Source organism: Erinaceus europaeus, chromosome 10 (assembly GCF_950295315.1).
Source record: "Erinaceus europaeus chromosome 10, mEriEur2.1, whole genome shotgun sequence".
Taxonomy (NCBI): Eukaryota; Metazoa; Chordata; class Mammalia; order Eulipotyphla; family Erinaceidae; genus Erinaceus; species Erinaceus europaeus.
The window spans coordinates 26,601,737-26,628,786 of NC_080171.1; the positions used below are offsets into that span (position 1 = coordinate 26,601,737).

Below are 27,050 nucleotides of genomic sequence, written 5' to 3' on the forward strand. Positions count from 1 at the left end.
CGGGCGCCCAGAACCCCGATGCGGGAGCGGCGCAGAGGCCGGCCGCATTCCCGCCTTTTCCGCGCCTCCCGGGGGCCCCCGGAGAGTCGCCCGCGGCGCGCGTCCGCGGCCTCGGGAGGGCGGGCTGCCCGGGTCCTCGCGTCGCCGCCACGCCCCGCCCCCGCGCGCCCCCCGGGCCAGCCCCGCTCGCGGCCGGGTCGGTGGGGCGGGGGCGCGCGGGGCGGGGCGCGGCGCCGGGGGGACCGGGACATGTAGTCCGCACGGCGCGGCCTCCCCTGGGCGGTCCCGGCGCGGGGTCGGCTTTGGACTACTACTCCCGCCAGGCGCTGCGGCGCAGCGCATGAGCCCTGCTCGGCTCGGCGCGTCTATTATGCTGCCCGGGCCGGCGAGCCAGAGAGGAGCCGGCCGCGCGGGCCGGGAGGGGACGGCTGCCGCAGCTGCCGAGGCCAAGTACGCCTTTCTCTTGCTTCCTTGCGCGCGCGGGGCGGAGGGCGGCACGGCGGCGACGGCGGGCCGGGCCGGCCGGGAGGGCGGGCGGGCGGGCAGGCCGGGGAGCGCGCTCCGGGCGCCCCGCGCAGGCCGCCGGCGAGTCCAGGGATCCGGGCGCCCCGGGTGCCGCTGCCACCGCCGCCTTTGTGCGCGGCCACGATGCAACAAAGCGCGGCGGCCGCCCGGGGCCCGCGCCCGCCTGGCCCGTCCGCGGCTCGGGCTCGGGGGCGTCGCCGTGGCCGGGGCGCGCAGCCGGAGTTGGCAGGGCCCCCCGCGCTCCTCCCGCCACCGCAGGGCTCCCCCCGCTCGCTCTGCCCGCCATCTTCCGAGCGGGGTGAGCGGGAGGCGGCGCTCGGGAAGCGGTGTCGTGCGCTCCCGGGCCGTGCTGGCTCCGTGGCTGCAGGCGGCTGGCGGGGGCCAGGCTGGGCTCTTCCCTCCCCACAGCCCGCGGCTGTGCGCGGGGGGCGGCTTGCACCGGGTCAGGCACCCCGAGCAGACTTGGAGCCGCTCTGAGTTGTGGATCGCGGCAGCCAGGCTCGCAGGACGCTAATCCCATCTTAATAATCGGGCAAGGTGGAGGTGGAGGCGTGGGGTGCTGCCTCTCTTTTCTCTGGGGGTGGGCACGGCATGACAGCGTGGCATAAGACCCCCCTGCGGGAGGAAGCCCCCCCACCCAAAGTCGCACACCCACACGGCCCTGGAGGGCTCCCCTGTGAATAAAACTGGGGCTGTGCACGGTCCTGTCTCCCCACCAGTTGCTCACGCGGGCAGGGCTAGGTTGGGGGGAGGGGGAGCGAGCCTTGGAGAGGTGAAAATGGGGGGCACCCAAAAGGGGTTGATTGTCAGCTGGGGCATGGCCTTGTCGTCCAACTTCCTTCTGCTCAGCTCAGTCGCCATTGACCTGCAACCCTTCATTTTGGATGAGAGATTTTCTGCTCAGGAGTGTCTTAATTGGCGTCCTTCCACGAAGATCTATGTGGGTTTTACCCCAAAGTTACACAGGAGTGATCTTATCAACCTCCATGGGCAAGCTAAGAGCTGAGTGGAGGAGGGGGAAGGGAGGAAGAATTCCTGCTCTTGCTAGCCCCTCCCTTCGAGGATTCTGAATAAAGTTTTCTTATCCCTGTTGTTTTGTAGACTTTCAGTCCTATTCTTTCCCAATGGGGGTCCTATCCCTGGGTCCCCTGGAGCGACCCAGGGTAGATCCTGACTCTAGGTGAAGTTGTGTGCGGTGGGAGAGGTTGTTTTGGCTTTTAAGGGGATAAAAAGCCTTGGTCCCCAGTGAGGATCAGTCCGAGAGGGTTAGGGACCTCCGTCCCCTCCCTCCAGGCAGCCCTGGGGCAGCCCGGGAATGTGGTCTCTCATTTGCAAATAAAGCTTAGTGTTTGCCATTTTCTGTCTTAATAAGTGCTGGCAGCTAGTGCGGGAGACTGGGCAGGAGGGCTCTTGAAGGCCCCTGTAACCTGAGGGCTTTGCACCTCAGTCCAAGGGTCTGGAATTCACCTCTAGCCTCTGAGCTGAGCTGCAGTACCAGCCCCAGCCCCAGCCCCAGCCTGGAAGTCCAGGGAGGACGGACTTCAGAAGTGTCCTCAGGGTACACATGCCTTGCTCAGTTCTTGTTTTGTTTGTAAGAAGTAGAGTACTGCCACGCATGCTTCGGAAGTGAGCTTTCAATAAAGGGCTGAATTTGTAAACACTCTGTTCCCGCCTTCTACTAGGAGAGGATCAGTCCTTGCAGGAAAGTGAAAGTGGAGGGGGGTGGGGGAGATGTTACACAGTGATCCGCCCAGCCCAGGGCTGCCACCCACCACTCCTTCCTGCACCCTCTTCCTCCAGCTGGGCGAGTTGCCAGCCCCAAGTCCAGTGCCCAGCAAGTGGTGAGGTGCATGGCCACTTCCTGGTTCTCGATGGCAAAGAGCCTGGGGGAGTGCCGGCCACAGCCCCCAAGTGGTTCCGTTGGTACAGGACTGACAGGACTGTTCAGCCTATAGGGGGGCCCTGGGGGCGGTGGGGCACCACCCAGACACCCTTCAGCAGCCATCGGACCTACCGGACCTACCCAAAGTTGCTTGCTCTCAAGGTGCTTAGTCTTGATTAAGTCATATGGGTTGGCAAAGGTGCCTGTTCCTTTTCTTGTCCTCAGGATCTTCGAGCACCTCGGCTTGAAGCAGCTATCACTGGACCTGGGCCACATGGCTTGGAGGTCAGAGGGACCAGACTGGCACATGCGACCGTTTGCACAGCCCCTGGCAGTCAAGTCCCCTGGCTCCTGCACCCTGCTTAGAGGATCCGCAACCCCTCCATCTGAGAAGTGGGGAGGCTTGCAGTCCTGTCTTGGGGTTACTCCCACCTGCAGCGTCCCTCCCTGGGGACAGAGTGTGTTTGGGGCAGAGATAACTTGAGCTGTGTGTTGTTTTTGTGCTGTGTTGACCTCTTTGGGACTTTTAAAATATATATTGGATAGAGACAGAAATTGAGAGGGAAAGGGGAGATGGGGCGGGGGAGAAAGAGACCTGCAGCACTGCTTGGAAAGCTTCCCCTGCTGCAGGTAATATATATATTTTTTATGAGAATCAGTTCTCCAGCTGACTGCTGGTTAGGATCTTTGTGACTGTACTGTGGGGCCAGGCCAAAACCATTTTAGCATTTTTGCAGACCACTGAAGTCTGAGAGAGACCATCAGGGGTTAAGTAGGGTCTGGGCTGTTCTTCCAGCACATTGGAGGCTGCTGTACTGGGGTACATGGCACCGGTTACCTCATCTAAGTATCCCTTGCGTGCCTGGCAGCTGAACTTGGCTTGGCGCTTGGTGTGATGTTGAGGCGCACACAGATAGGGCTGCAGTGGGGGCACCATGTGGCTACTGTGAGGCTGCGGGGCCTGGGAGCTCCCATCCCTGGAGCCTGGCTGTAGAGGAAAGATGACACTCGGCCTCTTGGCAGGAGAGTGTGTGCACAGTCTTGCAGGAGGGCTCTGGCTGAGCAGAAACTCACCAGGAGGAAGGACGCTTCTCTACACGGACTGAGAGGACCCTCCGACCCCAACACACACACACACACACACACACACACACACACACACACACACACACTTTATTAACAGGGCGAAAGATACATGATGTGACCAAGGGTGAGACGGGGCATGATCCTGCTGGGACAGGTGCTTGTCCTCTGCTCCTGCCATCTCATGGACACCTGAGGACATGGGCCAGGCACTCGGTGCTGCCCTGGGGTACAGCAGGAAGAGGTGGTTCAGAATTAACGGGGGTCCATTTTGGACTCAGGCAGAGCCCTCTGTGGTGGGGGTCACAGGGACCCTGTGCCCATCTCTGTAGAGGTAGATGCTCCCTGGCAGGCAGCATTCACGTTGATAGTGAGAGGGGAGCTCATGGGGGGGCACTGTCCCTCCAACCTCAAAGGCTGGTCTTAGTGGAGTGTCCCCGTGTTCTCTGGGTGACCCCTGTCAGGGTTCTGGGCTCCTACAGCCTTTCCATGGGCAGGAAGGTGTGTCCAGCTCCTGCTCTAGGGAAGCCTAGATATGGCTTCTGCATGGGGAGTCTGGTTTGGAGACCCCGCTAAGCCCCCGATTTACCCAAGGCTAATGCTACCTTCATGAGGGCAGGGCCAGTTGCCTCTTACTTTGGAAATGGACTGGGACTTGGTGCTCCTGGTCCCCCACTCTCCTTTGCCTTCAGTCTCACCTGCTAGATGGGGTGCTAGCTAACAGGGTGGGGTAGTCAATTTCCCAGTCCACCTTGCTGCCTCTTGGGCATCACTGGGGGGACACTGTATCCAGGTGGTCACTGGCCCTCCCCAGCAGGTGGCAGGAGTGGCTGTTGTATGTCTCTGGTCCTTAGTGTGGGTAGGGAGCTCTGGGTCCCCCAACCCTGACCCTTTGCAGTCCCAAGGGGTGGCTTCAGAGAGGCCTGGTAAGGCTGTACGGGTGGCTCTGTAGGGCCTGGCACAGGCGGCGCAGTGACTAGGCTCCAGGACCCTGACAACCAGGATGGTGACAGCACAGGCCAGGTGTAGGGCTTCAGGGCAGAGAGAGTATGTGGCCACCCCCTGGGCCCCAGAACAGCTTTGTTCTGGAAAGTGCTGGAGTTGGAGTCTCAGGCACATGACACTGAGCCCTGATGCTTAAAGCACTGACCCTGTCTATGTGGGACTGTGAGGGGCAGGGACAGAGAAATCAGTGGAACATGTCCTCCCCAGCACCCCTGGGCCAAGGGGCCTCCTAACACTTCCTCTTGCCTTACTGTGTCCTGGGGAGAGTTGGGGACGCTCGGTCTGCTGGCAGGGGGTGGGTGTTGTCTGTCCCATCTCTGGAGCCTCCTGTTGGTGTGTGTGTGTGGGGATTACACCTCTAGAAAGCAACCATGGTGTAGCATCTCTGTTCCTGGGATTGTTTTTCTGTATTGAGGGGTACCCTACCCTTGCCCCCTTTGGTTGAACTGTCACCACACTGCTGTTCCTGTAGCATGTTTTGGGGTACTGGTTGAGACTGACATCCCAACAAGAAGGGGCTCCTCAGAGGTGGGCTCCTACGGGTGGGAGGGTTGAGCGAGCCAGGGCTTCTAGGGTAGCCAAGGTGCATTCCTGTACATTGGGTGACCCTGGCCTGTTGGTGTTGGGGACCCTGCACTCAGAGAGCAGGGGTGCTGGGGCAAGTCTGGGCAGGGTCTGCGTGTCCCTGGAGTGGGTGCTGGGCTAGAGGCAGTAGCTGGTAGTATCCAGCAAGTGGGGCTCCCACCTGCCTGCTGCCTGCCCTTGGGCCCCTCGCTTGGCCCTCCCTGGTCTTGAAGAAGGCAGCTGGCCCTGTCTGTCTCCAAAGCCACCCTGCCTGCATAGATCTGGTTTCCTGTGGCTTGGGGGCCAGGCAGATGGCTGCTGCCTGTGTGGGGCTGCCTGTCCACCATTGGATGAGCTGGTCTTGTAGGATTGTCCCAGGATGTCCTGGCCTTCTCACTTTGTGCCCTTTCACCTCTGGGCCTGCACCTCCCCCTCCTCCATACGGAGCCCACAGGACCCCATCATGTCAAGAACAGAGGAGACCAGGGCAGTATGAGGCAGCAGACCCCTTGGGTTACAGAGCCCTCCCTCCTTCTTAGACTCCCCTGCTCAGGGGCTACCTCTCTGCAGGTCATTTTTGCTGGTGATCTGAGCAGGGCCAGGCACACCAAGGGATGATGTCTCCCCCCCATCTCTGCCTACATTAGGGTCGCTGTGTACACTGGGTGCTGCAGTGGCAGGGTGTTAGGCCATAATGGTCACAGGTAGGGCCCCCCATTTCTCCCGCATCTGTTGGGGGAACCCCAAAGACGGCCTGGAGTGTTTTTCTTTTTTTCTTCTTTTTTAAGAATTTATTCATTATTCGTGAGAGAGATAGGAGAGAGAAAGAACCAGATATCACTCTGGTACATGTGCTGCTACGGGTTGAACTCGAGACCTCATGGTTGAGAGTCCAATGCTTTAACCACTGGGCCACCTCCCGGACTGCTTCCTGGAGTGTTTTCTGACAGGCCCCAGGTCTAGTCAGTCTGCGGGGCTAGGTTGAGTCTTGTTCTGATTTCCAGCTCCAAAGAAGGAGTCAGCTCTCAGTCTAGTGGGCCCTGGGGAAGTAGCTGGGGAGAGACCCACTGCTGGGGGGGGTGTCGGGAGGGGTAGACCACCCCACCTGCATGTTGGCCTGCAGGCTCCTCCCCAAGTTCTAGCTCTTGGGGATCTCCCTGAACCCCAGCTCTGGGGTTTTCGCCTGGTGCTTGAGGGCTTTTGTGGTTTGCACATTTCCGCTTTGGGCAGTTCCAGATCCCCTCCATCAAAGGCAAGCTGTCTGACTTTCACCCAGATTTGCCTGTGCTGCTGCCCTGCTCTGGGAGAGGAACAGCAAGCAGGTCCCCTGAGCCTCAGTTTCTCCTGCCTTGCTATGCTTGACCCTGAGTGCACACTGCGTAAGGACTGTGCCATGTCCCCACAGCAGCACCAGCTTTGGGGTTGGGGTTTGGTAGGGTTGCTACAAGACAGGAGCCCTAGCATCATTTTGAGGGACTGCCCACCCTGAAGAGCATGTGGTCTATACCACAGGTCTGCTGCAGTGAAGGGGTGCTGGGTGCCGGTGCTTGGTGTTGGCTCGCCCCAGGAGGTCTGAATGTAGACCTCAGGCTCTTAACTCCAGCCCTGCCTGAGGCTCTTACACCCTCAACATGTGACATTGCCCACCCCCCCAGGGCAGGCGGGGGCCAGATGTTGCTTCTCACAGAGCTCAGGTGTCTTGTGTCTTAGAATATTCTGGTCTTAGAATACTGGAGTCCCTGACCTCCCCACCCCTACCCCCAGCAGTCCTGCTGTGTCCCAGCTGAATCCATCCCCCCTTCCTATCCTTTTCCCGGACAGGTGAGAAAGGTGCTGTCCCCCCAAGTTCCGGTTGTTATGCATAGGGGACACAGGAGCCTGAGCAGCTGAGGTAAAGGGGTCCACCCTCTTCTGGTGGTATGGAAGATTTCAAGCTGGGGGCACAGGGAGGAGCCCCCAGGTACACATCTGCCACTGGGATCATGCCTGTCCCATCCATGCCTCCATGCCCTATGGACTTCATTGATGAGCCCTTCAGGGCTTAGCTGGGGAAGATGAGCATGGAGAGAAATCATAACTGCAGCCCGGAATGTTAACATGGGTCTCAGTAGCTTAGCTTGCATTGGGTTGGTGAGGGTGTGAGCACCCCACTGTTCCCTACTTCCCATCAGCTGCATTTATGGCAAACCAGCTCCAGAGCCTCCTGCTGCCACCTCCCTCAGTACCCTTGGTGGCCAAGCCCAGGTGGCCAGGACTTAGGGGTGTCCTATGGGCCTTCTTCCCGGGGTGCCTCCAGTGGGTCAGCCAGCTGGGTTGGGGGGTCAGACTGGCCCAGGTTGTCCCCCCCACTGCCCAGGGCTCCTGCTGGCCTCTCCTCAGAGGAGGTTGCCAGTGGCCGAGAGTAGAGTAGACTTGGGAGGCCTTGAGCTTTATTATGCTCTGTCTGCCTGCAGTTTACCATCCTCCCTCCCCACGGAGCTGGCTCCTCAGCAGCCCCAGTGAGGAAGGCACGGTCAGCAAGGGACCTGTAGGACCGAGTATGTGTGAGCCCCCATTTCAGGCGGTGGAAGACAGCAGTGATGTCAGAGCGCATGACCTCTCAGCCACACACACCCTGCTGGGAGGACAGGGAGAGTCTGTGTGAGGAGCTCCTGTCCACAGCTTCTAGGGAACAGTGTGTCTCCTGGTGCTGGGTCCAGGGTGCCAAGGCTGTTCCTGGAGTCCTAGCAGCACCCCTCGATGCTTTGTCTGTGGAGCCCTGGGAGGGAAAGGTAGAGGCCCAGGTTGAGGGTCCGTATGGCAGCCTCAGCGTTTCCCCAAGCAAGCAAGCAAGGGTTTCCCGCTCGGGAATGGGAGCGAGTGTGTTCTGGGCTCAGTGATGGTGGACAGGGTGAACCAGGGTGCTCTGAAGGCTCCGTGTGTGGTATCCTTAGCTCGTGAGGCACTCATCAGTGTAAGGCCAGGATGAAGTGCCACCCACCCCTCCCCCAGATGTCACCTGGAGTCAGGGTTGATGTGCAGCCCCCCCCCCCCACTTTGGGCTCAGGCCCTGTGAACAAAAGTGGGGCCCTGGATTTCTCTTTATAAAAGATGGTGGGGGGGAGTCGGGCTGTAGCGCAGCGGGTTAAGCGCAGGTGGCGCAAAGCACAAGGACCGGCATAAGGATCCCGGTTCGAACCCCGGCTCCCCACCTGCAGGGGAGTCACTTCACAGGCGGTGAAGCAGGTCTGCAGGTGTCTATCTTTCTCTCCTCCTCTCTGTCTTCCCCTCCTCTCTCCATTTCTCTCTGTCCTATCCAACAACGACAACAACAATAATAACTACGACAATAAAACAACAAGGGCAACAAAAGGGAATAAATAAATAAAATAAATATTTAAAAAAATGAAAAAAAATGGTGACTTCACCATTTTAAAAAAAAAGATGGTGGGGGGTTTCATAGTGGGGTCACCTGCCTGAGTTCCCTTTGGAGGCATGCTGGACCATGGTGGCGTCTTCTCTGCCAGCCACGTGCTACGGGAATAGGTGGGGATGGAGGTGTGGCCTGCAGCTGCCTCTTCTCCAACCCTCCGCATTGGGTGAGGCCCTGGCCACCATCACCAACTAGAGCTGGTTCTTGTGATTACGATAGAACTTCACTCCCTCAAGAGGGTGTCGTCGCTCCTGTAGCCCATGCTTCTGAGAACCCTCGCCTGGCTCTGCTGGGTCCAGGTGCTAACTACTGCTTGTGAAACCCCCTACCCCCAAGCACCACAATTGCCAGGCCAAGAGTAGTGTCGAGTCAGCCTGTCACAGGCAGGCTGGTAGACCGTGCGCTGAGAGTGGCCCTGCTCCTATCTCACCCCCACAGCTCGCTCTGGTCCCACCCTCATGGTCCCCCCACCTGCCTGAGTGGCGCATCTCCTGTCTTCTCTTCATCTCACACACCCATACCACCCCTAGCTCCCACCCCCAACTCAGGAGCTGAAGTTAACAGTGGTTGAGAGTCGGGTGGTAGCACAATAGGTTAAGCGCAAGTGGCACAAAGTGTAAGGACCAGCATAAGGATCCCGGTTTGAGCCCCCAGCTCCCCACCTGCAGGGGAGTCGCTTCACAGGTGGTGAAGCAGGTCTGCAGGTGTCTTTCTTTCTCTCCCCCCTCTGTCTTTCCCTCCTCTCTCCATTTCTCTTCTGTCCTATCTAACAATGACGACATCAATAACAACAACAGTAATAACTACAACAACAATAAATAAGAGAAAATAAATTAAAAAAAAATTATAAAACAGTGGTTCTGTGATAGGTGAGGGTCAGCATGACTCTGACAAGTGGTGGGGACATTTATGGTGCCCACTGAGTGTGCTCAGGATACCTGCAGTGACCGGCCCCTCTTCTATGCCTGTTCAGGTGCTGGGGCCCGGAAATGGGATGCCACGCCCCCAAGGGGAGCACCGAGCACATCAGCACCTCCTTGAGCCGTTGCTGTGACAACTAGTGAGTGAGCAGCCGGAGAATGTCCACCACCACCGTGGTCGCCCCCACGGGCATCCCGGCAGCCCCGGGCCCTGTGAACCCGCCCCCCCCAGAGGTCTCCAACCCTGCCAAGCCAGGCCGCAAGACTAACCAGCTGCAGTACATGCAGAATGTCGTGGTGAAGACGCTCTGGAAACACCAGTTTGCCTGGCCCTTCTACCAACCCGTGGATGCCATCAAGCTCAACCTGCCTGTGAGTAGCTGCTTTGGCCTGCCTTATGTGCCCCCGTCCCCCGTACTGACTGCTCTTGTGGATTTGGCAAGGGTGCTGCCAGGCATGTTGGCCCATGGCCTGCAGTGACCAAAGAAGAGATGGATTGTTTGGGGTGTTGGGGGACTTGTGGCTTCATCAGGGGAAAAGATGGGGCCCTGTGGCCGGCGGGGTCAGGAGGTCAAAGCAGGGGAGCAGGGCCTCCATGTCTGCTCACTGCTCCAGGTCATCCCCTGCAGAATGATGCCTGTGTCCACTGAGGTTAGGGGCTCAACTGGTGAAGCTGCTTCCAGGAGCCACTGGTCTGACCCTCAGGCAGTTTTCTTGCTTGAAGCCCAGTTGGGAAACCCTGAACATTGTAAACAGCAGCCCTGGCTGGCGCTTGGAGCCTGGAGCCTGACCCTGCTCAGTCCCTGGCTCCATATTACCCCCTGATCATAGTTTGAGTGCAGGAGGGGCTTGGTCACATCTGTGACAAGCAGACCAGCTCTGGGGGCTGTCTCAGCTCCACAGCTCTGTGTCTGTGACAGTGGTCGCATAAAGCCCTTGGAGGGGTGAGGGGATTGACAGGAGATTGGATCGGGTCTGAGTGTTACCTCCTGCCCAAACTACACACCCACCTGTGCTTGGGTGACTAGATCTGGACCCTGCCCACCAACCAGCTCCCCCAGGAAGGCTGCTCTGTATACGGTCACCATGCTGGGGAATCTTGGAAATAGTTCTGTTGAACCCCCAGGTAACACATCAATCATCTCTTTCCTAGGATTATCATAAAATAATCAAAAACCCAATGGATATGGGGACTATTAAGAAGAGACTAGAAAATAATTATTATTGGAGTGCAAGTGAATGTATGCAGGATTTCAACACCATGTTTACAAATTGTTATATTTATAACAAGGTAAGAGGGTGAGTGCAGCATGGGCCCCGAAACTGTGTGTGTGTGCGTGCGTGTGTGAGAGACTGACCTGGCTCAAGGCTCCTCCTGGGCCATGGTGTCATGTGTGACTATCATGTGCTGCCCACCCTGGTCTGTGCCTTCTGTGGACCTCATTCCCATTGGCAGAAGAGGGAATTTAAAGAGCTCGTGTGTGTCCTTTGGTGAGGGGGGCTGATACATACCCCCAAAACGATCATACTGTGATGCAGAAATTCCATCATTCTTACTACGTGCACTTAACTGGGCCGGGTGTGCCACCGCGTGGCATCATTCAAGTGCTAAAGCAGCCACAGGAGGCTCCCATGTTGGATGGAATTTCTACCTCCACATATAATGCATCTCTTCATGATAAGGGGGACTCACGGATGGCTTTTAGCAAAAAGCAGGTTAGAGATGTTCCATGTAACTCTAGTTTTTGTTTTTTTTTTTAAGTATTTATAATTATGTGAGAAAGATACAGAGAAAGCTCATCTTGGCTGATGGTGGCACTGGGGACTGAACCTAGAACCTCACAGCCTCAGGCATGGAAGTCTTTTTTTTTTTTTTTTTGCCTCCAGGGTTATCGCTGGACTGAGTGCCTGCACTATGAATCCACTGCTCTTGGTGGCCTTCCCCCCCCCCCCACTTTTGTTGTTATTAGCTTGGACAGAGAGAAATTGAGAGAGGAGGGGAAAATAAAGAGGGGGAGAGAAAGACACCTGCAGACCTGTTTCACCGCTTGTGAAGCGACCCATGTGCAGGTGGGGAGCTGGGGGCTTGAATCCAGATACTTGCCTGGTCCTTGCGCTTCATACTATGTGTGCTTAACCCTGTGCGCCTTGGCATGGGAGTCTTCTGCAGAGCCCTTATGTAGTCTCCCCAGCCTATCTTTGTGGTATATTTAATAATTGTGGTCAAGTCTGTTTGACCAGAAAGCCGGCTGTGGGGAAGACTCTTCACGTGTTGAGTGGTGTTCTCTCTCTCCCTTTCCTTCTCCCTCTCTCTCTCTCTGTCTCTACCCGAGCACTGGCCAGCTCTGGTTTATGGTGGTCCCAAACCACACAGATATTTATTTCTTTACATTTTTTCAAGATGGATTTACTGTGTGAGAATGTGCTTCACACACGACAGAGTGAGGAGCCAGAGCCCCAGTCTGGTGTGAACTGTGCCTGGGTCTCAGGCATGCAAGTAATTTCCCCAGTTAACACAGATTTCTTAAAGGCTTATTTACTGTGCATATGTGAAAAAACTCCACGAAAGAGAGAGAGAGAGAGAGACAAGCCAGAGTACCGTTTTAGTACTTGTGACACTAGAAAGCAAACCAGGAACCTCCAGCCTGAAAGTTGATGGCTCTGCCAGTTGGGTTGTTTCTGTAGTCCAGAAGACATTTAGAGATTTATTTATTTAAATTCTTTTTGTATTTATTTATTTATTCCCTTTAGTTGCCCTTGTTGTTTTATTGTTGTAGTTGTTGTTGTTACTGATGTCGTTGTTATTGGATATGACAGAGAGAAATGGAGAGAGGAGGGGAAGACAAAAGGGGAGAGAAAGACAGACACCTGCAGACCTACTTCACTGCCTGTGAAGCGACTCCCCTGCAGGTGGGGAGCCGGGGGCTCGAACCAGGATCCTTCCGTGGGTTCTTGCGCTTTGCGCCACATGCGCTTAACCTGCTGCGCTACTGTCCAACTCCTGAGATTTATTTATTTAATGAGAAAGAGAAACAGATCATTGCTGTGGTACATCTGATGCTGGGGATAGTAGTTGAGACCTCATGCTCTTGGTCTAATGTCTTTTTTAAAAACATTTATTTATTTATCATTTGATAGAGACAGATAAATTGGGAGGGGTGGGGGAGATAGAGGGGGATAGAGACAGAGAGACACCTGCAGCCCTGCTTCTCCACTCGTGAAGCTTTCCCCATGCAGGTAGGACCAGGGGCTTGAACCCAGGGCCTTGCACATTGTTATGTGTGTATTTAACCAGGTGTGCCACCACCTGGCTCCTTTTGGGTCTAATGTTTAGCCACTGCACTACCTCCTGATTGACCCAACAGATTAAATTTTTTTTTTTTTGAAGATTTGTTTGTTAATGAGAGAGAGAGAGTGAAAGAACCAGAGTATTAACTCTGGCACATGGGTGCTGGGGGTTGAACTCAGGATCTCATGCTTGAGTGTCCAATGCTTTCCCCACTGTTCCCCCTTCTAGGTCCACAACAAGTTTGCAAATAAATGTTTTTCATGAGATACAGCCAGTGATACTTTCTGCAAATGCCTGGCTCCTTTCCCAACATGTAACCATAGCTCTCCCTGTGTCTTCAGCCCACAGATGACATAGTGCTAATGGCCCAAGCCTTAGAGAAAATTTTTCTGCAGAAAGTAGCCCAGATGCCCCAAGAGGAAGTTGAATTACTACCCCCTGCTCCCAAGGGCAAAGGCCGGAAACCGGCTGCGGGAACCCAGAGCACAGGTAAAGAAAAGAGTAGATGGATGGTGGATGGGTGTGGGCAGATACACTGTGTCCCCTGGGTCCCTTGGCTCCTGTCTGGGACCTGGTGGCAGCACTGAGATGATCCTGTGATGGTGGGACTATTTGTCCATTCTGCGGAGGGACTCATGACCTCACCGTAGTCCCAACCCTACTCTGAGTCCACTTGTTCCAGAAGCCTGGACAGACGCCATGGCCTTCATGCCCTCCTAGGGCTCTGTAGCCCATGTTGTGTTCTCTGTGACAGGAGTGGGCTGTGTTACCTATTGGGGAGCACAGGGAGGACCAGTATGGACACCTGGCTGGGAACCTGGAACCCAGATGCATCCTGATGGGGAGAGGCTGCTGGGTCACTCATTGGGGTCATTCCAGCTGGAGATAGGCACTCAGGGGCAAGCTGTTGGTTTGAGGAGCACCTGCAGGGGCAGCCCCGATACAAGACAGGGCTGGGTTCTCTGCTAAAGGGGCTCTTTTCCCCTCTGACATGCCCCAGAGGTTTCTAGACATGTCAGCCTCTCTCTCCCTGGCTGGCAGAGCCTTACACACTCAACCTCTTTTCTTGTCTCCAAGGTACGCAGCAAGTGGCGGCCGTGTCCTCGGTCTCCCCGGCGACCCCCTTTCAGAACGTTCCCCCCACTGTCTCCCAGACACCCGTCATTGCTGCCACCCCTGTGCCAACCATCACTGCAAATGTTACGTCAGTCCCCGTACTCCCAGCTGCTGCCCCGCCTCCTCCCACGACACCCATCATCCCTGTGGTCCCACCCACACCGCCTGTGATCAAGGTGAGCCAGGGGTCCAGGACCCAGAAGGTGGCCTCCTCTGCCTCTCTCCCCAGGTGTTGATGGCTTTTCACACAGGGGGCTGTTCTCTCTGCTCCTTGCAAGGTGGCCCAGTGCTCCCAAGCAGGTGGGGGCTCAGGGAGCTGAGGTCACACAGCTGGTATAGGTGGGCCATGCTTAACCACAGACTGGCTGGCCTCAAAACCCTAGCCTTGCAGTGCTTCGGGCCAGGGGGATGAGGGCCAAAGGTGAGGGATGGAGGGTGCCTTAGGGTCTTAGTGGTAGGGGAGAGCAGGCTGGCAGTCAGCTGCACCCAGCTGAGTGCAGGTGAGGTGCCAGCCCCTCGGCTCCCGCAGTTCCCGCTTCCTCAGTGCTCCTTAGCCCCAGTGCCTGTGTGTCTGCATCCCCTGCTTTCTGGGGGCTTCTCGAGGTAGGGCCCATCCTGGCCCAGTCAGGGATTGGAGGGTCTTACCCCCAGCCCCGCCCCCCCAATCTGATGTCTGTCGTCTTCTTCAATTTAACCCTCACAGCGGCCCAGTGGGGCAGACAGTATTTGCCCCATGTTACAGATGAGGAAGCAGGCACTCAGAGGGGTTACATGGCTCTCTCAAGGTAAACGCCACCCCGCCTGCTCTCCCTACCCTGTGGCCTTCTCTGCCTGTGCGTCTGGATGGCGCCTGGCCAGGCTGCTTCTCCCCGGCCCTTGGCTGGTTTTGGAGCATGTCCCATTCGTCATGGCCAGATGAGCCCGCAGCCCTCGGTGGCACACACTTGACATCCTGTGGGCCCCTCCCTGCCCTGGGGATGGCAGCTCCCCAGCCATGCCACTGTGCTGGAGCCTGGTACTGCCTGAGCTGAGGTGGGGGAGTGCTCTGAGCTGGTCTTGAGGAGGACCAGGCCCCAGGGCCAGGCTATGGCCCCAGAAACACGCTGGACCAGGACCTTGGCTCGTGCTGATATGTCCCTCAGAGGTCCTGCCCTGCCCCACCCCTCAGCATCTCTGTGGGTGCAGTGCTGACCATCCACTCACTGTGCCCCCGGGCTCCTTGGTCCTGACCTGCCACCACTGCCCAGCTCCTGCCCGCATGCCCTCCTGCCTCCTGCTTCCTGCACAGCTGCCTGTTTCCACAGAGCCTGTTTGAGACCCTGGCAGGGGGCTTCCCCAAGGCCTGTAATGGCAAGGAGCTCCTCTCCTTTGCTGTTCCTGAGCCTGGGTCCCACTTGGGGTCACAGCCAGCTGTGGAGGCCTTGGGCTCACAGCTGGTCAGGGCTGCTGGGCAGCTGCCGGTGGCTGCATGCTGTACCTCAGGGTGTGGAGGCCCCAGAGCTGGGGTGACTCCTTGGCCCTGGCAGTGCCCTATCGTTTGGAGCCCTCCCCACCACCAGCTGTGTGACCTTGGGACCCTCTCCTGCAGGAGCAGCTCGGGCAGGCATGATGTGGCTTCCCTGGGCGGGGTGGGTGGTCCAGCTCTCAAAGTGCTCCTGTCCCACGTACCTGGGTCGCATCTTCACCGCCCGCTCCCCTGTTGCAGAAGAAGGGTGTGAAACGGAAAGCAGACACCACCACACCCACCACATCCGCCATCACCGCCAGCCGCAGTGAGTCACCCCCACCACTGTCGGACCCCAAGCAGGCCAAGGTGGTGGCCCGGCGGGAGAGTGGGGGCCGTCCCATCAAGCCCCCCAAGAAGGACCTGGAGGATGGTGAGGTGCCCCAGCACGCGGGCAAGAAGGGCAAGCTGTCGGAGCACCTGCGGCACTGTGACAGCATCCTCAAGGAGATGCTGTCCAAGAAGCACGCTGCCTACGCCTGGCCCTTCTACAAGCCAGTGGATGCTGAGGCCCTGGAGCTGCATGATTACCATGACATCATCAAGCACCCCATGGACCTCAGTACCGTCAAGGTACGGTGGTGGCATCCTTGTTGCACTGGGAGTGGGTGCTGGGCTATGGGCAGCTGGTGGGGCTGCGGTGGCCATGTCTGTGTGACCTTGGTGTCAGGCCACCTGCCCTGTCTGCATCCTGGGTATTTGCTGTGGCCACCAGTGGCACAAAAGGGTCTCATCAGGCTGAGATAAGCAGGGCCCAGAAGCAAAGAGGAATTCTGCCTGCTGGTCACAAAACACCACTCCACGCTGTCATTTATTTACCTGGGCCAGCTTTCATTCCATGCTTCCCTTTTCCCATCCTGGTACATTTTCAGGTAACAGACAAGTGGGACTCTAGGGGTGGCACTTTTGTCCCCACAGGAGGGAAGGTGGCAGAGCAGAGACGTGGAGCCTGGCCCTCTTGTCCCATTCTAGCACTTCCCAGGGTCTTGCTGTAAGTCAAAGCCACTTGGGTCCAGGGTAAGAGTGGGATAGAGCCCATCTGTGATGGCAGGACCCTGGCTGGGCTAGGTCCTGAGTACCTGCAGAGGGGCTCCAAGCTCCTGGTCTGCCTTGGGCCTGGCACCCCTGCCCCCTGATGTGAATCAGCCTGGTCTAATGTGTGGTATTGTGAGGAATGCCATGGCAAAAGAGAAGCTCTGTCTGTCTCTGTCTCTTCTCCTTCTCCTCCTTCTCCCCCTTCTCTCCCTCTCTCTTTCTGTCAGGTTTAGGCTAGGGGCTCAGCTGCTTTGACACCAACCCGGGGCAAATTCCCCTTGGAAGCCTGTGGGCTCGGAGGCCAGATTGACCCGGCTGTCCAGGGCCATGGTCTTGATGATCCAGCACAGGGTTGGTCAGCCTGGTGGGTCTGTGGTGGCCACTGAGAAGGCTGCAGCCCTCTAAGTCCTATCACAACCCACAATGTCCTTCCTGCCTCCACTAGAGCCTGCCACTGTGCCTGTCTTTCCTCGTGAGTCGCTCACCCACGTGGCCGAGACCAGAGACCAGAGGGTGGTGGTGAAGGTGGAAGCCCAGCAGTGGCAGGTGGAGAATAGCCCCCCCCCCCATCGTGTATGCTTAGGCCTCAGCTTATTCCTCAGCCCCAGGAGAGTGGCCATTGGTCAAACTGGGACCAGAACTCAAGAGTCTCAGAGAGATCTGTGCACCTTGTGTGCCAGCTGGATCTCCATGTCTGGGCCACTCTGCTCCAGTAGGAAGGCCATACCAGGGGCCAGGGCCATGCAGCATAGGCACTACCGGGGCATTCTCCAAGGGTCAGGGTAGGGCATGCACTGAGACTGGGTTCTGGATGTATTCAGCCCCTCTGTAGGTCCAGGATGCTGGTAGGTAGGGTCCGACTCAGTCCATGTTGCAGTACAGACAGACACCCTCAAAGGGCCCTGACTGATGAGCTCTAGAAGTTGTTCCACGGTGGGGTGCTCCTCCTCTCCAGGCAGCTTACCTTCTTAAGTGTGTCCCTAACGCTGCCACCTTGTGGCGTGTCTTACATCTCACGCCCAGTTACTTGTGTGTTACAGAAGAAGATGGACAGCCGCGAGTATCCAGACGCCCAGGGCTTTGCTGCTGACATCCGGTTAATGTTCTCCAACTGTTACAAGTACAACCCCCCAGACCATGAGGTGGTGGCCATGGCCAGGAAGCTCCAGGTAATGCAGGATTCCCAGGGTGGGGGGGGGGGCACAGGGCTGGCACTGCAGAAAGACACCAGTGTCTCAGGACATCCACTCTGGAAGGCTGATGGCCAGCAGAGTGATGCTGAGAGGCCCTTGGTGGCCAGCAGGCCACCACAACCTTCCAAGAGTGCTGACTCAGGGCAGTGGGCACCTGTTCAGGCGGGAGGGAGAGAGGAAGAGTGGGTGGAGGCGGGCACAGGCTAATTGCTGGGGCCTGGGGCTGCTGTCTGGGTGCTGCTTGTTTGCACATGTGTGCAGCCTTCTGGTTTTCTGACAACAAAGGCAGACGGCACGTGGGAGGAATGTGGGAGCTGTTGGCAAGTGTAAGGAAAACAGTGCTTGGGACTGGCCTTCGACGCAGGGGCCTGCCATCCTCAGACACATGCCTCACAGATGTTTGCGTGCGCGCGTGTTCGCCCATGTGCGTGACCTGCTGCCAAAGGCCGGCCGCCCCCATGCTTTTCTCTACAGATCAATACACGGAATCCCTCAGTGTGAGCTGTTGCTTTTATTTATTATTATTTTTTTTACATTTTATTTTTTTATATTTATTTATTCCCTTTTGTTGCCCTTGTTTCATTGTTGTAGTTATTATTGTTGTTATTGTTGTAGTCATTGTTGGATAGGACAGAGAGAAATGGAGAGAGGAGGGGAAGACAGAGAGGGGGAGAGAAAGACAGACACCTGCAGACCTGCTTCACCGCCTGTGAGGTGACTCCCCTGCTGGTGGGGAGCTGGAGGCTTGAACCAGGATCCTTGAGCAGGTCCTTGCGCTTTGCGCCACTTGCGCTTAACCCACTATGCTACCGGCCGACTCCCTGTTGCTTTTACTTTAAAAAGCACCAGCGTTTCATTTTAGTATTGTTGTTTTTAAAGACATGCCTATTTTCTGAGGGGGAGGGAGCATCTGCTCTGCACATAGCATTCCAGCCAGCGCATTACCCTGGGGCCTCAGGCAGCACGTCCTGCACCTTCTTGCTGAGCCACCTTCCTGGCCACTGTTCCATTTTTAATTCTGTTGCTGGTGAGTGAACTCAGCCTTGTGTGTGCTCATTGAGCCGAGCATCATTCCTGGGTCTGATGTCTCCGTTTTTTATATAGAGGGAGGCAGGAGAGACACCATGGAACCACTCCACTATCTACGGAGCTTTTCTAGTGTTGGCCATGGTGGTCCCATGTGTGTAGGAGCTTGAACCCAGGACCTTCTTCATGGTAAAGGGCATGCTGTATTGGGTCAGCCATCTCCTGATCCCACCAACACTTTTTTCCCCCCTTTATTGGGGGATTAATGTTTTACATTCAACAGTAAATACAATAGTTTGTACATGTATAACATTTCCCAGTTTCCCATATAACAATACAACCCCACTAGGTCCTCTGTCATCCTTTTTGGACCTGTATTCTCCCCCCGACCCATCCCAGAGTCTTTTAATTTGGTGCAACATGCTAATTCCAGTTCAGGTTCTACTTGTGTTTTATCTTCTGATCTTGTTTTTGAACTTCTACCTATGAGCACATTTTTAAAAAATATTTATTTATTCCCTTTTTTTGCCCTTGTTGTTTTATTGTTTTAGTTATTATTATTGTTGCTATTGATGTCGTCGCTGTTCAATAGGACAGAGAGAAATGGAGAGAGGCGGGGAAGACAGGGGGAGAGAAAGATAGACACCTGCAGACCTGCTTCACTGTTTATGAAGTGACTCCCCTGCAGGTGGGGAGCCAGGGGCTTGAACCGGGATCCTTATGGCGGTCCTTGCACTTTGCACCACCTGCGCTTAACCCACTGTGCTACTGCCCGACTCCCAGTATATTTTTTATTTTAATGAGAGAGAAACAGAGGAAGTACAGAGAAAGATAACAGAGCACTGCTCAGCTCTGCCTTACGGTGGTGCTGGGGGGTTGAAGTTGGAACCTCAGAGGGTCAGGCCTGAATAGTCTTTTGTATAACTATTATTTGTGTCCACAGCCCCTCACCAGAATTTTAACTGTTGTATCATCAGGCTTTTTTTTTTTTTGGGGGGGGGCAGGGGCCGCAAAAGGCAAAAGCGATGACCAGGTATTCTCTGAGTACTGTTTCCTTTCTCCTGGACCCTGAAGGTTTTGTATGGTGTCCCTAGCTCTTTGTTCAGAGCATTTTGAATGTCCTGACCTGATCATCTCTGACCACCCAGAGCCCAGACAAAGGTTGAGGAGAAGCCCGGTGTTTCTGACTGCCTATGGGGGCAGGGGCCTGTGTGCCGGCTCTGGAGACTTGGCAGAACTGTCCTGCAAACCCTGGCATCCCTGGAGGAATCCACCAGAACTAGGCCTACTGTGTCTTGAACCCAGATAACTGCAGGACACAGTGCAGTCATTGTTCTGTCAGTCAGCTGTGCTCCGGCCAGCTCATGAGGAAGCCAGGCTATGCCAGTTGCAGACAGCAAGCAGGGCAAATAGCAGCTCCGATTCCCATGCCATGGAGGGCATGCTCCACCAGGAGGGTGAGGATGAGGCCTAGCCATCATTTCTGGTGACCACATGGTGACTGCAGACTCAGCTAGTTAGTTGTAGCTCGTGGATTAGAGGACGTGACCGTTTGGTGAGAGCCTGCTCAGCGGGGCTGCAGTGCATCTGCAAACTAGATTGAGGTGTGCGCATATGCAGAGAAGGGTCTCCCCATTCTTGTGGTCTCTCTGAGATGAATTGGGGCTGCCTGTGGGTGGGACCTCCCTGGAGAATGCACCCCTGGGCGCTCTGTGTGGGTCTCACAAAGGACTTTGTTTGCAGAGATAGTTTGGGCAGGACAAGCCTTTCACATTTTGAGCCAACTCGTGGTGCTAAGTTGCAGATCGCTGTGCTGCTACCATGAGTCAGGGTGGAGAAATGGGGTGATATAAAGATTCCCAGATACACGTGGCTGGGGCTCTCCTGAGAACTTAGTGCTCAAAGTCATGTGCTCGTTCTTTAAATTATCTTTATTTATTGGATTGAGACAGCCAGAAATCGAGAGGGAAGGGGGAGATAGGGAGGGAGAGAGACAGACACCTGCAACACAGCTTCACCACTTGCAAAGCTTTCCCCCTGCAGGTGGGGAGCAGGGGCTCAAACCCAGGTCTTTGCATATTGTAACATGTATGTTCAACCAGGTGCTCCACCACCTGACTCTGAAGTCATGCACTCTTAACTGGCCCTGAACCAGAGGCTGGAGATCCCTGTCTCCTCTGGGGACTTGCAGCTGCTTTCTAGAAGGCTGTCTCTGGAAGCCCTATATCCCTGCTTCAGTGCCCACTGGGCCCCAGGGAAGGAGAGCAAGCTGGGGCATGCTCGGATGGGGGGGCGGGCTGTAGGGAATTTCGAGTGGACCGGACCATAGGCAGCCTGTTCTTCCACAGGACGTTTTTGAGATGCGTTTTGCCAAGATGCCTGATGAGCCCGCAGAGGCTCCCACACTGCCTGCCCCCACGGCCCCCGTGGTCAGCAAAGGCACCGAGAGCAGCCGCAGCAGTGAAGAGAGCTCCTCGGACTCAGGCAGCTCAGACTCGGAGGAGGAGCGGGCCACGAGGCTGGCGGAGCTACAGGAACAGGTGAGCAGTCAGCTGGGGGAGCAGTGCTGAGACCTGACTCACCACGCAGCAGTCTGGGACCCCAGGGATCTATGTGGTTCTGGTGGGCCTGGCTGCGTTCTCAACTCCAGGAAGTTCTGTGGGCACTAGTAGAAAGCGTGTCCTCAGTGGGAGTGGAAGTGTCCCCCTCCTGCCTCTGATTAGCTTTACACACCTACCCCTCTGTGCTTGGCAGCCAGCAGGTGCTACTTTCTAAGGCCTAAGGCAAGAAGCTGAGAGAGCAAAAGGGAGATGTTCGTTCCTTCACCAAGGCAATGCTGGGCCTCCCGGGAGGGCCAGCTCCTCCATTTGCCAGGGGCCACAGAAGCCCTTTGCTCAGCTGTTCCTACAGCATTGTCTCCCAGTGCCCTTTTTTTTTTTTTTTTTTTTAAGATTTTTATTTGTTAATGAGGAAGATAGGGGGAGAGAAAGAACGAGATGTCACTCTGGTATATGTGTTGCTTGGGGATTGAATTCAGGACCTCATGCTTGAGAGGCCAATGCTTTTATTCACTGCGCCATCTCCTAGACCACTTTTTCTTAACTTTTTTTTGTTGTTATTTTTATTTGATAGAGACAGTCAGAAATTGAGAGGAAGGGGGAGATATAGAGAGGGAGAGAGACAGAGGAGACACCCGCAGTCCTGCTTCACCACTTGTGAAGCTTTCCCCTTGCAGGTGGGGACTGGGGGCTTGAACCTGGGTCCCTACACATTGTAACATGTGTGCTCAACCAGTTGCACCACCACCCAGTCCCCCTCATTCATTTTTTTAAAAGTTTATATATATATTTTTTCCCTTTTGTTGCCCTTGTTTAGTTATTATTGTTGTTGACATTCATTTTTTAAATAGAGAAAGGCAGAGAAAGAGACCACAGCACCAAAACTCCCTTCAGTGCAGTGGGGGCCAGTCTTGAACTTCATTTAGACACATGGCAAAGCAGTGTGCTATCCAGTGAGCTATTTTGCTGGGCTGTAAAAATGCAGTTTTGGGAGTCTGGCGGTAGCGCAGCGGGTTAAGCGCAGGTGGCGCAAAGCGCAAGGACCGGCATAAGGATCTCGGTTTGAGCCCCCGGCTCCCCACCTGCAGGGGATTCACTTCAAGCAGTGAAGCAGGTCTGTAGTCAATCTTTCTCTCCCCCTCTCTGTCTTCCCCCTCCTCTCTCCATTTCTCTCTGTCCTATCCAGCAACGACGACATCAATAACAATAATACTAACTACAACAATTAAATAATAAGGGCAACAAAAGGGAATAAATAAATAAATATTTTAAAAATAAGGGCAACAAGAGGGAATAAATAAATTTACAAAAAAAAACTTAAAAAAAAAAAAGCCCAGCTGCCTCAGCAGCCTGAGGTGGCAAGGGTGGAAGTGGGCTTGCTACTGACTGCTTCCCCGCCTGTCTGCCTTCCAAGAGTGAGTGTGGTAGGGGGCACTCCTAATGCCGTCCCATAGCCCCAGCTGCTCCAGGACCCCAGCCCCAGCTGCCCAACTGAACCACCTGCCCTTTTGTAGCTCAAGGCTGTGCACGAGCAGCTGGCCGCCCTGTCTCAAGCCCCAGTGAACAAGCCAAAGAGGAAGAAGGAGAAGAAGGAGAAGGAGAAGAAGAAGAAGGACAAGGATAAAGACAAAGAGAGGCACAAAGCCAAGTCCGAGGAGGAGAAGAAGGCCAGGGCGGCCCCACCTGCCAAGCAAGCCCCGCAGAAGAAGGCTCCAGCCAAGAAGGCCAACAGCACCACCATGGCCAGCAGGTGGGCACCTGGGCTGGTCACCTAAAGATGGGGGAGGTTGGAATTGGGGGGCTGGGACTTTGCAGGACTTCTCTGCTAGGAAGATGGTGGGGCTCTGGAGGGTACCAGCACCTCCCCCACCCAACCCTAGCCCTCTGTGGGGCTGACCTTCACTGGGCATGGGAATAGTTATTCTGCCTGGGGGTGGGGTGGGGGGATTGGTCAGCATCACAACGTTTTGTAGCATTTTTTCCCTGAGTTTTACTTGGGGGTGGCGACAGTGGGCACTGGCAACTGAGCTGAGCTGAGGGCAGGCCTGGGCCTAGATTCAGCTCTGATGAGTTGAGTCTCATTAGCTCCTTCTGTGGCCAGTGGCCCTGAGGGATGCCTACCACTGTCCCTGAGCAGGGTCAACACACAGCCTAAAGGACAGTAGAAGGTGTTCCATGTGGGGGCTGGGTCGGGGGCACCACAGCTGGAACTGGGAAGGGGGCCAATGGTATTTGAAGATGGAGGTGTCATCATGGTTTCAACTGAAGGAGGCTGGGTCCTTGGCTGGCAGAGAGTGGACTCGTGAGAGGCAGGACTTGGGGGGGGGGCTGTGTGGAGGTCACAGTGGTTACTCAGGCAAGAGTGGGCCCAGGGGTGATGGAGCTGGAAGCTTTGAGAACTGCTTGGGGCACAGTGGCCAAGCTGAGGCAACTGGAAGTAGAAGGGGCATGTTGGAGTGAGGGCCAAGGGATTTTTGGCCACTAGGGTGGCAGGGGTGCCATCAAGATGGGACAGTAGGAATAGTCAGGAGGTATTCTTAACTTTCCTTTCTGGAGTTGGAAGCATTAGTCAGGTCTTGTGACCTGTCAGTGCTGACCTCAGAAATGAGTTGGGAAGTGTTGTCTTCTGTTTCCTGGGATAGGTTTAGAGAATTGTTATCAGTCCATAAATGCTAGACATCACTTTCTGAATGGAAATATTGACAAGACTATAGGATAAGAGGATACATTTCTACACAGTGCCCACCTCCAGTGCTCCATATCCAATCCCCTCCCTTGATAGCTTCCCTATTCATTATTCCTCTGGGAGTATGGACCCAGGATTTTGTTTGTTTGTTTTTTGCCTCCAGGGTTTTCTTTGGGGCTCAGTGCCTGCACTACAAATCCACTGCCCCTGGTGGCCATTTTCCCCATTTTTGTTGCCCTTTTTATTGTTGTCATTGCTGTTGTTGTTGGATAGGACAGAGGAAAATCGAGGGAAGACAGAGAGGAAGAAAGATAGACACCTGCAGACCTGCTTTACCGCTTGTGAGGCGACCCTCCCCTGCAGGTGGGGAGCCGGGGTCTTGAACTGGGATCCTTACACTGGTCCTTATGCAGGGAATCTGGTACTTTGGGGCCTCAGGAATGAGAGTCTGTTTGCATAACTATTATGCTATCTACCCTCTGCCCATGTTGGAAGGTTTTTGATCATGAGTTTAGTTTTCCTCCTCCTCCTTTTTAAAATAGAAATTGAGAGAGGGGCCGGGTGGTGGTGTACCTGGTTAAGCACACATATTACAGTGCACAAGGACCTAGGTTCAAGCCCCTGGTCCCCACCTGTAGGAGGAAAGCTACATGAATGGTGGAACAGCGCTGCAGGTGTCTCTCTGCTATCTCCCCCTCCCTTCTCAGTATCTATCTAATGAATAAATAAATAAAAATCTATAAAAAAAAAGAAAGAAAGAAGTTGAGAGGGAAGGGAAAAGATAGACAGAATGATACCTGTAGCACTAGTTCACTGCTTAGGAAGCTTCCCCTTACAAGTTGAAACTAGAAGGAGCTTGAACCTGAATCCTTGCATGTGGTGACATGTACACTGTACTAGTTGCACTATCACTTAACTCCCCTTTTTTTAAATGAAAAGTTACAGTTATTTATTCATTAAGGGGTGGGGAGATAGAGTATGCCATAGTATCACTATGGCTCATGTGATGTCAGGGATTAAACTTAGGACCTCATGCTTGAGGTCCATCTTCTGCAAGTGGGGACAAGGGGTTAGAAACCCAGGTGCTGGGAGTCGGCAGTAGCACAGTGGGTTAAGCGCACGTGACGCAAAGCGCAAGGACCAGCGGAAGAAAACCTGGGTGCTCAGGGTAGCGTGCATACCACTACCTCTACCAGTGGCTTCACCAATGGTGGTTGTTGTTTAAGGTTTACTTATTAATTAAAGTGAGATAATAAGTAGAGGAAAGAGAATAAGAGCACCATTCTGGCATATATGAGGCCAGCTATTAAACTAGAAACCTCACACTCTAGAGTCTAATGCTTTATCCACTGCACCACCTCCCAGGCTACTACTTCAGTTCTTTTAATAGATACAAGCCAGGGCATCTGTTTCTTCTAGAATTAATTTTGGTAGTATGTGCCTTTCTAGTTGTTGTTCTCTTTGACCTAAATTGTGAAACTTGTGAGCATGGGCTTGTTTATCATTTTCTCTTGCAATCCCTTTCATGTCTGTAGGCTGCAGGATAGTGTGTGTGTGTGTGTGTGTGTGTGTGTGTGTGTGTGTGTGTGTGTGTGTGTGTGTGTGTGTGTGTGTGTGTGTTTGCACTTGTCCTTTTCAAATAGTAGCCTTGGTGGGTTCATAGGTCTAGGTGTAGCTGGATTTAGAGGATAGGTCATCAGGCAAGAGTGTCAACTTGTTTTCCCTCTTTCTTTCATTATTTCTTTTTAAGAATTTTAAAAATACATTTTATTTTATTTTATGAGAGAGAGAGATCAGGACACTGTTTAACTCTGGCTTATGGCAGTGCAGGGGATTGAATCTGGGACTTTGAGAGTTTTTTTTTTTTGTATCACCACTATGCTATCTCTCCAGCCTTCATCCTATGCCACTGACAAGTGTATCCAGGAAGGACGCTTTTTAAAAATTATTATTCTTTCTTTATTGGAGGATTAATGTTTTAAAGTTAACATTAAATACAGTAGTTCGCACATGCACATCTCCCAGTTTTCCATATAACAATACAACCCCCACTAGGTCCTCTGCCATCATGTTCTAGGCCCCCACCCAAATCCACCCCAGAGTCTTTTCCTTTGGTGCAGTACACCAACTCCAGTCCAAGTTCTGCTTAGTGTGTTCTCTTCCGATATGGTTTTCAACTTCTACCTATGAATGAGATCATCCCATATTCATCGGAAGAATGCTTTTGAAGCTTGACTGCAATGAGATTTGTCAGGAGGACTGCATGGCATCCTGTCCTATAGGTTGTGACAGATGGGGGTTGGCATACTGGACAAGCAGTGCGGAAGCTGACAGCATAAAAGGCAGTGCCAGTATCGCGTGGTGTAAAGGTACACACAGAGTCAGTGCAGAGGCAGCACAGTTCACCAGTCCCCACTCCCATCCCAAGCAGGCGTGGCATGCTTGTAGATACAAGGCCACAGAGTAAGAGATGCTGTTTCCTTTCCTTTGTTCCTGACATTGGACCCCACAGCACCATCCGTGTGGTGTTGGGGTGCCATTTCTGAACTCCATGCATAGCAAGGCAATTATCTTACCCACTGACCTCTCTCTAGCCCCCCAAATCATATTAATGCTCAAAAACAAAGGGGCTAAACACAGAATAATTGTTAGCAATAAATATCTAAACAAATAGATAACCAAGTGTATGTTAAGCCCTTTAATAAACTAGATACATGCATCTGGCATTTTTAGCTTTTCTCTAAGGGGAAAGAATGGAAGAGTTGAGGAAAGAAAAGGAAGTAAGGAAAGAATTAAATATCCCATTTCTGGGTGTTTGTGCATAAGACCTGAAACCAGGATTTGAAAAAATATTAACCCCTTGTTCATTGTGGTACTATTCACAGTTGCCAAAATGTCATTGTTCTTTCTTTCTTTTTTTTTTTTTTTATAAAAAGAAAACACTGACAAAACCGTAGGATAAGAGTGGTACAACTCCACATAATTCCCACCACCAGAACTCTGTATCCTCCCCTGATAGCTTTCCTATTCTTTAACCCTCTGGGAGTATGGACCCAGGATCATTGTGGGATACAGAAAGTGAAAGGTCTGGCTTCTGTAATTGCTTCCCTGCTGAACATGGGTATTGACAGGTCGATCCATACTCCCAGCCTGTCTCTCTCTTTCCCTAGTGGGGTGGGGTTCTGGGGAATCGTAGCTCCAGGACACATTGGTGGGGTCATCTGTTCAGGGAAGTCTGGTTGACATCATGCT

The 27,050-nt window shown here is 54.3% G+C and overlaps 1 protein-coding gene across 1 annotated transcript in view; it reads left to right on the top strand.

Annotated features, from left to right (window-relative positions):
* Window positions 1-300: 300 nt before the first annotated feature.
* The window catches only part of BRD3 (bromodomain containing 3), a 41,148-nt gene continuing 14,398 nt past the window's right edge, over window positions 301-27,050 (top strand). The window contains exons 1-9 of the mRNA XM_060199341.1: window positions 301-450; window positions 9,445-9,763; window positions 10,545-10,682; window positions 13,022-13,169; window positions 13,758-13,972; window positions 15,502-15,873; window positions 17,376-17,504; window positions 20,903-21,094; window positions 22,627-22,862. Of these exons, the coding sequence (XP_060055324.1) occupies window positions 9,551-9,763; window positions 10,545-10,682; window positions 13,022-13,169; window positions 13,758-13,972; window positions 15,502-15,873; window positions 17,376-17,504; window positions 20,903-21,094; window positions 22,627-22,862 (1,643 nt within the window). The 5' untranslated portion in view covers window positions 301-450; window positions 9,445-9,550. The remainder of the gene's footprint in view (window positions 451-9,444; window positions 9,764-10,544; window positions 10,683-13,021; window positions 13,170-13,757; window positions 13,973-15,501; window positions 15,874-17,375; window positions 17,505-20,902; window positions 21,095-22,626; window positions 22,863-27,050) is intronic.